This window comes from Camelus bactrianus, chromosome 32, assembly GCF_048773025.1.
Source record: "Camelus bactrianus isolate YW-2024 breed Bactrian camel chromosome 32, ASM4877302v1, whole genome shotgun sequence".
Lineage (NCBI taxonomy): Eukaryota > Metazoa > Chordata > Mammalia > Artiodactyla > Camelidae > Camelus > Camelus bactrianus.
Genome location: NC_133570.1, coordinates 22,679,638 through 22,696,014, shown reverse-complemented (window position 1 = coordinate 22,696,014; position 16,377 = coordinate 22,679,638). Strand labels below are relative to the sequence as shown.

General features: G+C 57.8%; 1 protein-coding gene across 3 annotated transcripts in view; it reads left to right on the top strand.

Moving 5' to 3' along the window:
- Positions 1-799: 799 nt before the first annotated feature.
- PPIL2 (peptidylprolyl isomerase like 2) overlaps positions 800-16,377 on the top strand; it is an 18,786-nt gene continuing 3,208 nt past the window's right edge. For 2 of the 3 annotated variants that reach the window (XM_074356496.1, XM_074356495.1), the window contains exons 1-15: positions 801-953; positions 2,716-2,765; positions 3,683-3,728; positions 5,809-5,871; positions 6,735-6,786; positions 9,412-9,463; positions 11,447-11,538; positions 12,060-12,149; positions 12,878-12,953; positions 13,541-13,701; positions 14,745-14,820; positions 15,220-15,326; positions 15,505-15,594; positions 15,745-15,778; positions 16,146-16,263. In XM_074356496.1, the coding sequence (XP_074212597.1) occupies positions 922-953; positions 2,716-2,765; positions 3,683-3,728; positions 5,809-5,871; positions 6,735-6,786; positions 9,412-9,463; positions 11,447-11,538; positions 12,060-12,149; positions 12,878-12,953; positions 13,541-13,701; positions 14,745-14,820; positions 15,220-15,326; positions 15,505-15,594; positions 15,745-15,778; positions 16,146-16,263 (1,139 nt within the window). In that variant the 5' untranslated portion in view covers positions 801-921. Of the gene's footprint in view, positions 954-2,715; positions 2,766-3,682; positions 3,729-5,808; positions 5,872-6,734; positions 6,787-9,411; positions 9,464-11,446; positions 11,539-12,059; positions 12,150-12,877; positions 12,954-13,540; positions 13,702-14,744; positions 14,821-15,219; positions 15,327-15,504; positions 15,595-15,744; positions 15,779-16,145; positions 16,264-16,377 lie in introns of all 3 variants that reach the window. The other variant, XM_074356497.1, reaches the window with a different exon arrangement.

The window sequence follows — 16,377 nt, the reverse complement described above, 5'->3', positions numbered from 1 at the left end:
CAGGCTTAGAAACTCTGTTCCCTCCTTGGAGGAAAATGAGCTGTTCAGTTTCCAACTTGGCACCTCCCTAAAGAGTTTCAGAGACACGTGACTCTGATCGCCTCCCACGCTGGCCCTGGAATCCAACCTGCATGTGAGACATGAGTTCTCACTGAGTGCCTGATGACGCTGGACGCTAGCAGGTATTTGTTGAGCTCTTGTGTACGCCCTGCATCTTGTTTGGGACTGGAGATAACAGGCCAAGCAGTTGGGGTCCCTGCCTTCAAGGAACTTATGTCCATCCTCCAGCATATGTTTGTGTGTGTGTAGTAAGCTAGTACATAGATCAAGGTAGTACAGGATTACAAATTGTGATAAGCCCTTGTGGGAGCTGAGATGGAGATGTATGGCGTGGTGGTCAAGGACTGGCTTTGGGTGACTGGGTGGATAGTGGTCCCTTGAGAAGCCTGGAAATTAGGGGTACAGAAGGGTCGGAGAATTCTTTTACCAGACGTCAAATTTGAGATCAGTTGGCGCCCAAGTGGCGGTCAGGAGCACTGGCAATTTAGTGGTAGGAGTCAAGGGATACAAGTGTTTAATGTGAAGCCACGAGCCTGGGCAAGGTCACCTTGTGTTTGAGTGCAGAGGGAGCCGGGCAGTAGGCGAGGCAGTCGACAGAGAGGCCCCGGGAGGATAGGGCTTCCGAGAGGAGGCAGCTCAACCCGACAGGGCGGAACCGACTGAGTCCTCAGCCCCGGCTCCCAGAGTCCCGCTGCGCCCGCCGGGCATGCGCGCCGGCCCCAGGGACCACGGCTCCCGGCATGCCAAGGGCCCGCTTCCGGGGCGGGACCCGGAAGTAGTTACGGAGCTCGGTCGAGTAGCCGAGCTTGGAGTTGTCCGCCGTCGTTTTTCGCGTTTGCTGGTCCCGCCGCCGCCGCCGCCATGGGGAAGCGACAGCACCAGAAGGATAAGATGTAAGCCGAGCCGCCGGGAGCGGGCCTCGTCGGCCTCAGTCCCCGCCTGGCCGCAGTCTGCGCCGCGCCCCCTCAGCGTCGCCTCTCCCGGAAGCCCCCGCCCTTGGCGGTGGGATGGCTTCTCCCGGTGGCGGGGCCTCCGCGGTCCCCGACCCGCGCGCGGCCCCTCCCCGTGCACGGTGCTCGCCCCCCAGCCTACTTGCTGGCTACAGCATCTTCCAATTTAGAAGCACTCTTGCCCCACATTCCCCTCCAGCTGCCGTCTAGTTTCTCTGATTGGCTTCGTGAGAAGACGAGAAACAGCTGTGTCCCCCTGCTGTTTTCTGCTGTCCCTTGAAACCACTCCAGTCGGGCTCTCGCCCCCAGCACTTCTCTTGTCGAGGTTCCAGTAACTTCCATGTGGCTGCATCCAGGAGTCAGTTCTCAGCCCTCGTTTTGTTGGACTTCTCAACAGCGCGTGACCACCTCTTTCTTTCGGAAGCCCTTCTTCGGTGTCTGGGACGCCACACGCTCTGTGTTTCCCGGGTTCCTCAGGGGCCTCACTTTCTCGGTCTCCTTTGCTGGAGCTTCCTCCCCTCTCCCCGACCCCACACGTCACGTCCCCCAGGTTTCCTGTACACTTTCATTCTCCCCGGTTGCTCTCTAGTCTTAGAACAGTCAACGGCTTACTCAGCATCTTTGCTTGGAGATCTGATGGACATCTCGAATTCACTATGTCGCATACCGAACTTTTTTTTTTTTTTTAAGGTTCTTTTTTGGGGGAGTAATTAGATTTATTTATTTTTAGAGGTGGTACTGGGGATTGTATCCAGGACCTCACATGCACCGCTACCACTTGAATACCCACCCCACCAAACTGTTGATAGTCAAAGCCTGAGCCTGCTCCTCCCCCCCATTGCCTCATCTCAGTGGTCACACCGCTGCTCAGGTTGCTGGGGTCAGAAGCCCGGAGGCTCCCTCTGCCTCCCGTCCATCAGTAAGCCCTGGTGGCTCCTCCAGGGACCGACCACTTCTTCCTCGTTCACGCATCCTCCCACAGGTGAAGTTTATGCCAGCTCCTTCTTGGACCTTTGTAGTCACCCTGCTGTCTCTTGCTTGTCCCTCTCCACACAGCAGCCGAGTGATGCTTTGAGGACTTATGCTAGATCGTGGGGGGGGGGGGCCTGCACAGAAGCCTCCAGCAGTTTTTCATCCTGCTTGAAGCAAATCCAGAGTCCTGCATCCTGCGAGGCCCCTGGAGACGAGGCCGCCACCCGTGCCTCCTTCATGTGCTGCCCCCCCAAACTGCCCGACTCTTCTTCAGTGGCTTCGTGCTTCTTTGGAAACACACCAGCTTTTCCTGCCTCAGGGCTTTTATGCGTGATTAGCCTGCTTGGTCCCTTTGCCCAGAAAGCTCTTCCTCCTTCAGATGGCTACCTGCTTCTCATCATTGGGCCGTGTGTTAAATTCAGTTCGTTCCCTTCAGAGTGGGACCGTTTGTGTTTGCTTACTGGTCTGTGTCTCCCCATGTTCTGTTGTGTTTATCACTATGTGCCTGACACATAGTAGGTGTATTTTGTTTTTGGATAGAGGGACTGGGGATTGAACCCAGGACCTCTTGCATGCTGAGCACGCACTCTACCACTGAACTATGTCCCCACCATGGTAGGTATTTCATAAGCATTTGTTGAATGAGTGAAATGATTCAGTCACCAATTTCTTATTTCTGGAGACTATCCTCTTTATAAAGGGGGTGGTAGTAAGATCCTCTCTCTCTCCACAGGTACATCACCTGTGCTGAATACACTCACTTCTATGGTGGCAAGAAACCAGGTAAGGCATGAAATCCTTCTGTTCCCTTGGGTGTGGGGGATGTAATTAAGGAATGATGTCTTCACTGTACAGTGAATCTTTGAAAATTAACAAAAAGAACTTGGAAACTATAGACAAATGGGCTGAGGACATAGACAACTCAAGAAAGAGGAAATATGCTAAATGTGGGAGAATATGTTTAATCTTGGTAGTGACTCTTTAAACATAAGTTAAAATAATATTTTCCCTATTAAGTTAGCAAAGAATAAAAAGAATGAAAAGAAAGAAGAATGAAAAGAATGGTAATACCCAAAGCTATCAGGGCTGTCGTAAAAAGAGCACTGTCATGATAGCTGATGGGAACAGGACTGGCACAGCCTTTTTGGAAAACAAAGCTGAGCCACGCAGCAGGGTGCTAGTCAGGGCTGTGGCAGGAACCCACCCCTAGTGGCTTAAACAAGTGTATGTTTTTCCCTCTCAGCTCTTTGTTGATGTACCCCATGTTTTGCTTCTGTTTATAGGAAGGTTTTAGTTCATAGCAATTCCTGAGCTAGGTAATTAACATGAGTGTTTTCTTTTGTTTATTTTCATTTTGGCAGGTTTTACTTTATTATTTTTACTGAAGTGTAATCGATCCACAACACTGTGTTGCTTCCAGGCTCACAACACAGTGATCTGATATTTCTACACTTGGCAAAATGCTCCCCACGATAAGTCTGGTTACCAGTGTAATCACACAGAGTTATTACAGCGTCATTGAGTACGTTCCCCGGGCTGTGCATCTCATCCCCATGACTTCCGGGAACTCTTTCTTTTAATGTAGTTGAATTGTTCATAAGTATACCTTCGTGAAGTTTTTTACAGAATAAATTTTCTGTGTTTTACTTTCATTTTATCTTATCTTATATATTTATTTATTTTACTTTTATTTTAAACAGACATTCCACAAACAAATTTTCGTCGTTTACCTTTTGACCACTGCAGGTAAGAGTTTTGAGGGCTTACTCTCCCCCTTGTCATTGTTCTCTGGTACTTAATTATTTGACAGTGAGTCCGGTCCTTGGGTCAGAGGTGTAGCTTCTGCCTGTGTCCCCCACATCCAAATCATGCCTGGACTGGGAGAAGGGGACCCAGTGATGATGGGGACTAATGATGGTTTTCTGCTGGTTCTGTGTCTCTATCCATGTGCGTTGTCCTTTACCTGGTTCTGTATTTACCTTCCCAGGGAGGTAGGCTCTATTGTTAAGCGTACTTTACAGTTGGGAGAATCAGTGCATAGGAGAGTGAAGTCCCTTACCCAGGTGTCACATCCAGGAAGTGGTGCTACCGAGGTCTGCACCACGGGTCTGACTGTGAGCCTGTGTCTTTCGCACTTTACTTTTTGTCCAGGGTCTGAGTAGTGACTGCAGCTGCAAGAGTCACAATGCCGCGGCCCCACCCCGTTCCCTGGGAATGCAGGTCACTGGTGGGGGTGGGGGTGGGGGTGGGAGTGACCCAGCCGCAGAGCCCCTCCAGTGCTTCTTCCTACCCTGATTAGACCAGTGAACCCCAGCCATTGGGGCTTGGGGGAGTGGGCAGGTCTGATGGTCCCCTTGGGCCTGAGATTCCCCAAGTTTGAGCATGGTCATCTTTGTCCTGGACACCTGTGTCTACATAGCACACTCCCCCCGTTCCCTCCCCTCTTCCAACCCGAGTTCTGATTCCAGAGGCCCAGGTGAGCCTTGAAAGCTGACAAAGGTCTCCTGGTGATCCCAGCACCCTGGTTGAAGCAGGTCCGCCAGATACCACAGGGCAATGGTGGGTGGGAGGGGCAGGGAAGGCCGGGAGCGCCCAGGAGGCGCCTGTGGAGTGGGGAGTGAGGGTTTCCATGCTCACGCCTGGCTCAGGGAGTGTGAGCAGGTGAGGCCCCGGCCGGCCGCGCTGGCCGGCTCTCTCCCCACCCCTACCAGTCTTGTCACCGCCTCTTGGGAATGTAGCCTTGGGGGTTGGTCTCATGGAAATCTTTGGTTCCCAGTTCCTCCAAGAGGCCTCTGCTCTGTGCCTCGCCCATTTTTTTTTTTTTTTAACTTTCTGGGATTCTGGGTAACTGTGTTTTGAGAGTGTGCCCTCTAGGCCCCATTGGGGGAAGCTGTAGGGACACTGTCTTAGTGTTTGGAGCTTGCTTTCTTTGTTGGTCCCGCTCTGGTCTGTCCCCAGCAGCTCCACTAGGTTAGAGTGGAAGTTTGGGCCAGAGAGGAAAGCAGTGAGGTCACCCCACAAAAGCTCCCTGGGGCAGCATCCAGGGAGGTGACCCCAGAGCTGCCAGGCTGTCCAAGTCCTGGGGTTTGACTTGTGTTGACCAAACTCATAGGTGGCTGATGTACACACCAGACAGGTCAGCCAGGGCTCCTGATTACTAATGGTGGAAACCTCATGCCAGAGAAAAGAGAAAAGGGTTATTGGCTCACAGATGTCTACCAGGTTTAGCCCTCCTCCATCTATGGGCTCTGCTGTTCCCAAACAGGCCTGCCACAAGGTGGCATGTGGCCTGTGGCAGCCTGGGCTCTGCAGGCCCTTTGACCCCCACATCCCTGAATCAGAACTTGCTTAGACTTGTCTGAGTCACATGGATACCCCTTGGAAACGTGGGGAGCAGGCAGGGCACCTCCAGATCGTGGTAGCCCCGGCAGGGTCTCAGGACGGGAGAGGGCAGTTCTCAGTAGGACAGTGTGGTCTGTACCTGCTGCACGGGGTTTTAGGGAACAGATTCCATTCCTGCCCCTCCGAGGCCACTTCCGGGGACCTCCCTGGGCTTAAGCAAGGTCACCAATGTTACCTGACACAGCAGAAGCTATGGAGGGAACAAGGCTGTTGGTGGCCCAGGGCTCCTGCAGCGCCTCCTGGGGCCCTTGCTTTGGACTTGCTGGTTTGTGCTGGGAGCTTCAAGGGGGCCGGGATGTGGGAGGTCCCCTCTGTGCTGACACCCGGCCCAGCTGTGCAGAGGAGCGGGGGATTGTTGGAGGAATGGGGGCAGGGCAGAGGAAAAAGTCTGCCCGTGACCATGACCAACTCTCTTCTTTCTCAGCCTCTCTCTGCAGCCCTTTGTCTACCCGGTCTGCACCCCCGAAGGCGTCGTCTTTGACTTGCTGTGAGTTTTCCCATGACTTCTGAGCTAACAAATGTGATGACACCCGCTTAGGAAGGGGTGTGTGGCAGCTGGAGGCTCTGTGGCTCCAGGCAGGGCCATGCTGGCCACGCTGAGGCCCCGGCAGCCTCAGGGGCCCGGTGCCGCTGTGACCCTGGGTGGGTGGCTCTACCTGGAGTGGTGTCAGCGTCTCTCCCGATGTGGGGGTCCCTGATGTTCTAATTAGCATCCCAGGCTGATTTTGGAAGTTTCGTGAACGGGGTATCTCCCACTTCTTGACAGCAGAGCCATGATCGTCCAGTGCTGGGTTAGGAGGCATTATGCTCAGTGTTCTGTTCCAACATGAGCCAGCCTCTAGAGTTTTCTTATGGTTCCTACTGATTTTAGAGAACTTAGAAATACTTCAAAGTAAAAGGGAAAGTTTACCATCATCCCACTGTCAGGGATGACCACTGTTGAGAGCTTTGATCCCCATTTTCTGTGACTTTATTTGTGGTAACCTTGTTGAGGATCCATGACGATTGTTCCGAATCTGTTTTTCACTCAGTTGTGATGAGGGCTTTCTCCTCACGTCCTTCAGAATTCTCTGCACGCGGCACGTTGTGTGGGTGTATCCACGTTTATGTCTGTCTTTACCCCACCTTGTACTGTTTACACGTAACGTCTGTGCGTAACTGCAGTAGAAACCCTGAAGGCCTCGTGGCCAGAAACTCCCCACCCCCCAAGGCAGGTGCTGCTGTCCTGGGCTCTGTGAGCAGGGGAGGTGGACAAGGCCCCTCAAGGCTCTCAGCTGGGGGCTGTCCCCTGGACCGTGGCCTTGTCACCAGCTGCGCCTGACCACCTGCCGTGCTCTGTCCTCCCTGCAGGAACATCGTCCCCTGGCTTAAGAAGTACGGGACCAACCCCAGCAATGGAGAGGTAGGTAGCTGTGCAGGGGATTCTTGAGGCTGGGAGACACTGTCCCCTCACCTGTCCTTGTGTTCTGCAGTTGTCGTGTCCATGGGGTGCAGTGAGGGGGGACTGTCCCTCCCCACACCGATCCTCTCTGAAGGGTTCCCCATGCGGACGTACAGGCTGTCACCTGTCTTCTCGGTCATCGCCACTTCCGGGCGGCAGCATTCCTTTCTGTCCTGTGCCCGGCTTCCCCTAGCGAGGCTAAGCAGCTGCTGCTACGTCCCGCGGGTGGGTGCAGAGAGATTCCAGAGTCAGGTTCCGGCTGACCTGCGCCCGCGCCCTGCTTGCTGTCATGTAAATCCTGGGGCTCCTGTGCTGCCCAGCCCTTCACTCCTCAGAGCTCCCCTTCCTCTGCTGCAGCCCGGGCCAAGCCTTCGTTTGCTCGGTTGCACCCATTCCTTCAGCAGGAAGGTGTCAGCCCGTGCCAGGCAGGGCCTGTATGCTGAGAGCAGGGCGGAGGCGGAGGCAGGAGCAGGGATGCGGGCCCCGGGCGGGGAGAGGTGGGTGCTTGGGGCACGTCTGTTGAGCTGCGCTGTTCAAGCTGGGACCTGAGGACGAGGGGAGACAGGCAGATTGAGCGACATTAGGGGGCCTTGCAGGCCCTGGAGGGAGCTTGGCTTTGTTCTGGGTGGGCTGGAAGCCAGGCAGCTTTTACGCCAGAGTGTGCTGTGCCCTGGCCTGTTTGAAAGGCTCACTCTGGCTGCTCTGTGGTGGACAGACTGTAGGGAGGTGAGGGTGGAAGGCAGGAAGGCCGCCAGGGGCCGTGTCCTTGTGTGGGCAGGCAAGAGGTGCTGGGTAAACTTGGACCAGGGTGGAGGCTGAGGAGGTGGGGTGGGGGGCTGGACCCAAGATCGCCCTGGAGGGTGGGCCACTGGGACTTGTTGAGACATCACGTTGGGTTCCAGTCTCCCTGAGGCACAGGAGGGCTCAGTAGTGACCTTGTAGGGCAGTCACATCTTAGGAGGCCCGGGGGTCCACGTCTTATCATGTCCCGTGCCTGCTGGGGACGGGCAGGTGGAACCAGGTGACCCAGCCTGTGCTCAGCGTTCCAGGCTAGCAGGGCTTCAGCAGGAAGGCGGGTCCCTCAGAGTCAAGGCAGGAGTGCTGGGAGGGGCAGGGGGTTGGGCCAGAGGTGGGTTGAGGAGGGTGAGCAGGGAGGGCAGGACTTCTTCAGGACCACAGAGGACAGGTTGGCACCCCACTGTCCGGGGCAGCTGATGGAGGTCTGGCCTGCTGGGGAGCGGTGGCAGGGGGTGTGGGGCCTGGGTTGCGGCCGTGTCTGCTAGGAGGAGGCCTGACCTGAGCGGAGTGACGCCTGGGCAGCTCTGGAATAGAGACCCTGGAGCCACGTGGAGAGAAGAGGCTGTCATTGTCATTGTCTTCAGGGAGGCCCAGGGGCCTGGGTGCTGTGAGGCCAGGAGAGGGCTGAGTCCCGGCTTCCAGTCCGGACACATGAGATGTCGCTAATTCAGTATTTACTCAGGTGTTGTCTTGTTCTCTGTTTTGTGGGACATTCGGGGAGGAGTGGGGTCTGAGGGCCCTGGGCTCACATGCTTTTCTCCCCGAGATGGCCACCCAGACCATGGCTTTTCTCTCGGCTGGTTGGCGAGGCGTGGGGGCCTCACCTCCTCTTTCTTGTCCTTTGAAAGTGTGACCAACAGCGTTTTCTGCAAGGCCTGCTGCGTGGAGCAGGCAGGCTCTGGGGCTTCCCCTGGGGTCCGTGCTCAGGCCTGTGCCTCACAGGGCTGGGGGAGAGGGGCTTCTGGTGGGAGCAGTTGGAGGGGGGCGCCTGCCATTGGTCCTGGGGTGAAGTACCCGCCGCACAGGTGTGCAGGTAATTTGACTAATGAAGGAAGGAAGCAGCTGCTGGGAAGCGGGTCGGGGACTCCCACCGCAGGGGAGGGAGGACGCAGGGTGCAGCCGGGCTTGGGGCCTGGCCAGACACCCACCCAGCATCTCCTCTGGGCCAGATGGACAGGACCTCGCCTCCCGGGGGGCCCACGGCTACAGGGTTGTGCTCCTGGGCATGGCTCTGCCTCCGTCCGGGGTCTCTCCACAGCCGCCTCTTCCTCTGATCAAGCTCCCCACCCTGGGTGGCTTTCTCCTGGCTGCGCGGACTTGGATTTACTGTATGAGAGCTGAGCCGCAGACGCAGTTTTGGGAAACAGGAACCCATCACATCCACTTTGGAGCGTTTGGGTGTGTTTCCCCCTCTTCCCGCTCTTCCGCGCCTGGTCTTCTTCAGTGGGCATGAGGCGCAGAGATAGGGTCCACACTTCGTACCCACTGCCCAGCTGAAGAAATGTACTCGCTTTAGATTTGCGCAACCAGTGCTCACCATAAAAGCACGTGAACATCACAGAAACATAAAACAAGCCTTCATCCTTGACCTCGGCTTCAGCCTGGGCCTCGCCCCTGCAAGTGGGCGAGGGCTGCATGCCTCATCCGGGTTGCATGCCATCCCGGGCCCCCAGCCTGCCTGCCACTGCCAAGGCAGGATGGTCAGAGACCCCAGAGTCTGCCTGTTTCACCAGCTCTGTGAAGTTAGTCACGTATTTGTTATTATTAATTATTAATGACACTTTCCAGAAACTGGATGGGAGGTCCCTGATCAAGCTGAACTTTGCCAAGAACAGTGAAGGTGAGTGATCCCCATACAGCCAGCTCCAGGCTTGGCCTGCAGAACCTGCCTCTCACCGAGTTCCTGTCTCTGTCCGATCAGCCTGCACACTGGCTTTTGGTTTCAGAGATGCAGTAATTTCCTCTTACAGGTCCAGTAGTTTAAAGCTCAGCACTTCTCCCCACAAGAGCACATGGGCCACGTGGGCCACCGGTGGCCTTTGTGGGCACAGCTGGACTCCGTGGGGCACAGGCCCTACCTGGCCACAGCTCTGGCCCAGTTGTCACTGGAGATGGAAGCTGCCCAGGCTGCAGCCCAGGTTGGGTGGCCGGGCACGGGATGTGGGAGCTCTGACATTTGCCTGGCGGCTCTTGGGCTGGGCTTTCGTTCACCACTGCTCCTAGAACCCCAGCCTGGTCCTGGGGACCCCTGCTCTGTGCTCCTCCACAGCGTCCCCTGTTCTCCTTGGCCAGATGTCAGGTTGAGGTTGGTGTCCCAGGCCACTGGGCGAGTGCATTCCTGGGAGATGTCCGGCCCATGGCAGGCACTGATTTGCTGTGAGTGAGCAGGCTTCGGGGGACAGAGCCCAGCCCTCCATGGCAGTCCCTGGGCGTCGAGGGTTCTCTGCTCTGGGAGTGGCTGATTCTGGGAGGCACACAGTGTGTCTCTCATCCACAAATATTTACTGAGCACCTGCCATCTGCTGAGAGCAAAACAGACCAGGTCTCTCCCGAAATAAAAGGGGATGGAAATTGGAAAACAGACCACTATAATGTGTCAGAGAAAGAGGTAAAGCAAGGGTGGGAGAGGCTGGCAGGAGGACTCATAGGGTGTGAGTGGAAATCTGAGAGGATGGGGAGGACGGATGAGGGAGACCTGTGGGGATGTGGGGAGAGCATTCCAGGCAGAGGGCTCGGCCTGTGCAAAGGCCCTGAGGCACAGCCAGGAGTCCAGTGTTGCTGGAGCAGTGTAAGCGAAGTGGGGAGCAAGGGTCACGATCAGGGGTCAGGTGGGACATGGTTCAGGGCAGTCCTGCGGGGCCCGGGGTGCCATGGGAGGGCTTGCAGATTCCAGTGAGAGAAAACAGACCTAACTTTTGCCTTTTAAAAAAAATTTTTTTATAACAACATTGACCTAGAGATCGCCTTTTTTGGTTTTGTTTTGTTTTTTTTAGTTGAAATTCTCAGGCACATGAAAGTAAAGAGGATTAGGACGATGATGCCCTGCCCCGTGTCCACCCCCAGCCTCAGCTCCCAGCCACCGTCCACCTGTCTGATTTGATCTGCACTCCCTCTCTACACCCGCTTAGGTGGTTTTGAAGCAAATCTCAGACATCGTCCCATTTCATGCTTAAGTACTTCAGTGTGTATCTCTAAAAGCTAAGAAGTTAGGAAGTAATAATCATAATACCACTAATACATGTAAAAAGTTAATAGAAATTCCTTAATATTACTGGATATCCAGCCAGTGGTCAAATTTCCAGAATGATCCCATAATTTTTTTTGTAGTTTTGAAATCAGGATTTTGAGAGTCCATGCACACCTGTGTGGTTGATGTCATTAGGTCTCTCATCTGTCAGTGTCTCGTCCTCCCCCTGCCCCCCACCCTGTGTAATGCCACTTGCTGGGACTCATTTCCATAGGCTTCCTGGCTGCGGGTGTGGGGTTGGGTCAGGGTCTGGGCCAGGGAGGGCAGCCGGAGTTCGTTGCAGTAACCCAGGTGAGGGGCGCAGGAGGTGAGGGGATGGGGCAGGGCTGAAGGAAGGGCTGCTGGGGGGTGTGCAGTGGTGACAGGTCAAAAGACTGGTCCAGGCACATCTGGAAGGGTGGGCCAGGGGCTAACAAAACTGGGTCCTCTGAGGAAGGCCATGCAGGGCTGGGTCTTGCAGGACAAACGGGAGTTTATGCTGTTGGAGGAGTGGCTTGAGCAGCTGGCTGTCCCTCTGGGTCTGGTTCTGGGTGCTGACACAGGGTCCCCTCCTCCCTCTCTCTGACCTCGGGCCAGGGAAGTACCACTGCCCGGTGCTGTTCACTGTGCTCACCAACAACACCCACATCGTGGCCATCAGGACCACCGGCAACGTCTACGCCTACGAGGTGGGTTCTGGGGAGCAGTGTCTCGTGCGTGTCCTTGAGGAACCCTGGGCTGGTGCCTGTGGCCTGGCCTGCCTGTGAAGCCTGCATTCTGGGAGCTGCCAGCACAGCCAAGGAGGCCTCCCTGTAGCCCCTAAACCTGAGCTGTGGGCAGTCCTTGTTCCCCAGGACCCACACTGGGAGGGATCCTGTGCTCGGAGGATGGGCCCCAGGGCTGCCAGGGTACGCGTAGGGGTAGCGGGTCCCGATGTCCACACCCATCCTGCTCTGGGCAGGAGACCCTTCCGAAGCCATTTCCATGCCTGTCCCTGAAGTTTGGCCCCTGGGGCTCTGGGGTCACAGTTTGTTGAGGCTGTAAGACAAGACGTGTGTGAGGACAGCCTCCTGCCTGGAGTCCAAGAAGCCCCATGCCTTGATGGCACACGCTTGTCTCAGCCTCCTTTTCCCACCCCTGGGTGGGCTCTGGGCCCCTGCACCAGGCTGGGGAACAGGCACCGTGACAGCACACTTCCCCCCGGCCTTAGGCGGTGGAGCAGCTGAACATCAAGGCCAAGAACTTCCGAGACCTGCTGACCGATGAGCCCTTCTCCCGGCAGGACATCATCACCCTCCAGGTGGGCATCCCCTTCCCCCATCTGGCCCTGGAGGGGCCCCGCCCAGTGCCTTGGCATGGCTCTGCCCGGTGTGGTTCCCCAGCTGCCTGGGCTGTTTAGCAGAGCCCTTCCTGCCCTTGGTCACCCTGGGCCTTGTCACAGGCCACCTCCTCAGTCCTGGGCTCACATCTCTCCTCCAGTGCTACCTCTGTTGTGTCAGGGCCCCTCCTTTCTGCCCCCAGAGCCACCTCCACACCAGGTGGCCCCATTGCAGGCCTCAGGGCAGGGGCTGGTGCAGGCCTGGGATGCAGGCTTGAGTGCAGAGCGTGTCCGGAGGTGTTGGAGGGCGAGTGAGTTCAGGAGACACTCAGACCCTTGGAGAGTCAGGGACTGAACTGGACCCTCTCGGGCTTGTGACGCTCCCACCAGAGATGGACGTGTGTCCTTCACCTGGGGCGGGCTCGCATCTCCAGGGAGCCTGCTGGGGGTGCAACAAGGGGTGTGTGTTTGCTGCGTTGGGGAAGGAGGGGACGCGGCTTGGCCAGCAGCTGGCCCTTAGTGCCGCCGTCCCTTCTCCACCCCTGCTCATTGCCCAGCCCAGGACAGAGCCCCTCCAGACCCCCAGTGCCCGCATTTCTGCTTGACCTCTACCCCCGGGCCCGGACCCTCGGTGGCCCCACAGTCGCACAGCCCAGGATGCTCCAGCTATGGTGTTGGGCTCGCTGCCACATCTGCTCTTTCTGCCTTAGGACCCCACCAATTTGGACAAGTTCAATGTTTCCAACTTCTTCCACGTTAAGAATAACATGAAAATAACAGACCCAGGTACGTACAGCCAGGGCTGCCTGGGTGCAAGGGGTGTGGGTGGAACAGTCCATCTCCTGGGCGAGGCCCCCGCCTTCCTGGGGCTGGAGCGTCTGGGCGTCTCACCCAGGTCTGTGTGGGCTGTGTGCTTCCTGAGCTGACGCCGCATCCTCCTGTGCTGAGGTCGGGGAACAGCCTGGCCATGCCCGCCATCGAGGCCAGGTGTGTGGGGTGCAGCTGGGCCTTTGTGCTGTGGTGCCACCTCCTTCCCCCGTCAGGGCTCAGCTCCAGGCTCCTCAGGGCTGCTTCCTTGCCCGGGTCCACAGGTGCCCGGGTGGGCCCTCTCCTTGCCCCTCAGAGATTGTGCCCACCGCTGGGGCCTGGGCGGGGCGGGGCCAGAGCGGTAGACTCGCTCTTCCTTCCTCCATAGGCTCTTCCCTGGGTTGTCTGACCCGGAGAGTGTGACCGTGATGAAGGCTCCGGTCATTTCATGCTTGTGTCCCTGCCAGGGCTTCTGCTCCTGCGGTTGCTGTGGCCTTCTGTCCCCATCATGCACACCTGGGACGTTGATGGGGCCTGGCTGCTCAGGACCACATGCTGTCTCGTAGATGAAGAAAAAGCCAAGCAGGACCCGTCTTACTATCTAAAGAACACGAACACGGAGACCCGGGAGACACTGCAGGAGCTCTACAAGGAATTCAAGGGGGACGAGGTGCTGGCGGCCACCATGAGGGTCCCTGAGAAGATGAAGGTGGACAAGCTGAATGCCGTGAGTAGGCAGAGGGCCTCGCCACTGCCACGCAACCCCTCGCGGTGCTCCTGGGGACGGGGCCGCAGGAAGGAGGCTGGGCCACGCAGGGGAGGTGTCCCCAGTCCTGGAGGGTCTGCAGTGGAACCTGGCCTGAGCTGGCCAGCCCTGAGCAGATGTGCTGGGTGGACAGCTGCCTGGTAGCTTCAACGGTTCTTTGCGGCATAGCAGCCTGGGGCACGTGGGTCTGGAGCAGAGTCTCACCCTGCGCAGCTGGTCACTCAGTGCCCAGAGCAAACCCAGGGGGGCTGTGGTGGGGGCGGGGAGCAGGTGGTACCAGGGCACCTGGTGCCCGCCCTGCCTGGGCCTCTGCCCAGCCCTCACCTCCAGTCCATAGCGGCCTGGGGCCCCCAGTCAGCAGTGGTGGCACCAGGACTTGTGCCCTGTCCCGTCAGGCCCCAAACAGCCCCTCTGCAGTTCAGGCAGGGCCTGGTGAGCTGCAGCTGGGGAGCCCCAGGGGAGGGGAAACCTCTGAGGCTCCCCTTTAAAGAATTACCCAGAAAACTTGGCGTGGTAAAAGGAGACAGTTTGTTGTTTAAAACTTTCCTAATACGACATTTCTTAGCATTTTGGTGTGTTTTTGTCTTATGGGAAGAAACCTTTTCTTTCACCACTTGGGCTAAAAGAAAAACCGTGTTGTCGAGGCTTATTCTTTCTTATAGGAACTTGAAACGTCTAGAAAGAAACTTAAGTTCCCGGTGCCCTGAACCCCAGGGTGCCAGTCTCTGCCTGGTGTGCTCTTCAGAGCTTCACTTAACTCGAGAGCCCTGGCAGCCCAGCTTTCAGCCCAGTCAAGGCCTGGGGGCCACTGGCCCATCCCGCCCTGCTCCCTGGGCCCTGGGGGAGAGACCGATGTGGGCCAGGCTGTCCTGTGCATCCCCAGGAGGCCTCTGCTGGCACCTGTGGTGACCAGGGACGCCTTCCTGGAGGAGAGGCACCCAGCAGGGCCTGAGTGGCAGGGAGGCCTCCCTGGTGCTGACAAGCCCTCGTGGGTTTCTTGGCAGGCCCACTATTCCACCGGGAAGGTCAGCGCCTCCTTCACCTCCACTGCCATGGTTCCGGAGACCAAGCATGAAGCAGGTAGCGGCCTCCATCCCAATTGCCGGCGTTGACAGTGGCTGAGGACGGGGTGCCCTGCCTCCCTGCCCTCCTCACTCCTCAGCACTGCTCAGCGCCTGGGCCTCTTGGGCTTGTAGGCAGCCCAGGGGCGGTCAGGCGAGGGCGGGCCCTCTTGAAAGTGGGCTTGGGCCTGGGATGGGGCGGCTGTTGGGGTGGGGGCCCTCGCTGTGCTGGGGCCGCCTCACCTCAGGTTCCAGCCTGGGTCCTGCCTTGGCATCTGCCTCCACTCCAGCCCTCTGCCTCCCCTCCCTCACCTTCGGAATCGCTGAGCCCTCCCCGCTGCCCTGCTCTCCCCAATCTGGGGCCCGCCCAGCCCCGCTGGGCTGAGGGCAGGCAGGCAGCTCCGGCCTCTGTCCGCAGCCGCCATTGACGAGGACGTGCTGCGCTACCGGTTTGTGAGGAAGAAAGGCTATGTGCGGCTGCACACCAGCCAGGGCGACCTCAACCTGGAGCTGCACTGTGACCTGGTGGGTGCAGGGCCCTTGTCCTGGGAGCCAGAGCCCTCTGCCCTCTCCTGGCCTAGCGCACAGTCCTGGGGCCACGCGGCTGCCCCCGTCCCTCCTCACCGATCCGGCTACATACAAGGGCCTGGGGCCCTGGGGGGGCCGCCATGCGCCTCACGGAAGCCTGTGGCCTGTTTTGCAGACGCCAAAAACCTGCGAGAACTTCATAAAGCTCTGCAAGCGGCGATACTACGACGGCACCATCTTCCACAGGTCCATCCGGAACTTCGTGGTCAGTGCCCAGGGCCCTGCTCCTCGGGGGCCCCGCCCAGCTGGCCACACTTGCCTTGGCGGGGGGACGACCCGGGAGGGCCCCATTCCTGCCGGGAGTAGCTGGAGGTGGGGGGTCCAGCTTGTTCACTGGCCTTTGTTCTTCCTGCAGATCCAGGGGGGCGACCCCACTGGCACAGGCACAGGTAGGTACTGGAGCTGGGACCCCTGGGGGAGATGGGTGTGGTAGCCGTGAGGCCTGTGTGATCCATGAGAAGCCCCTGACCTCCGCTGCCCCTCAGAGCCCCATCAGCCTGTCAGCTGCTGGGGCCAGGCCCACTCCCTCAGCCTGTGTGCTGTGAGCAGTGACCCCCGTCTCCTGGACCCTTTACTCCCTATTCTGGGGTCTGGGCCAGGTGGGGTCCAGGGAGAGTTGGTGATAAGAGTTCCTTGCGCCAATGGTACCTGGTACCCCTGGGACTCCACACAGATTTCTGAGCTGTGCCACACCAGTAGGCTACCCTTGGCTGGGACCCGGTCACTCTTGGTGTTACGTGCTCCCTTCTCTTCCAGGCGGGGAGTCGTACTGGGGAAAGCCCTTCAAAGATGAGTTCCGGCCCAACCTCTCGCACACGGGCCGTGGCATCCTCAGCATGGCCAACTCGGGGCCCAACACCAACAAGTCTCAGTTGTAAGTCTGTGGGCCATCATGGGAGAGGCCTGGCTCTAGCAGGTTCTCCCTAAAGGTGGTAGGTACCCAACCTGAATCTAGTCCAAAGATTGTCCAGCCCCCCTAGGGACACAT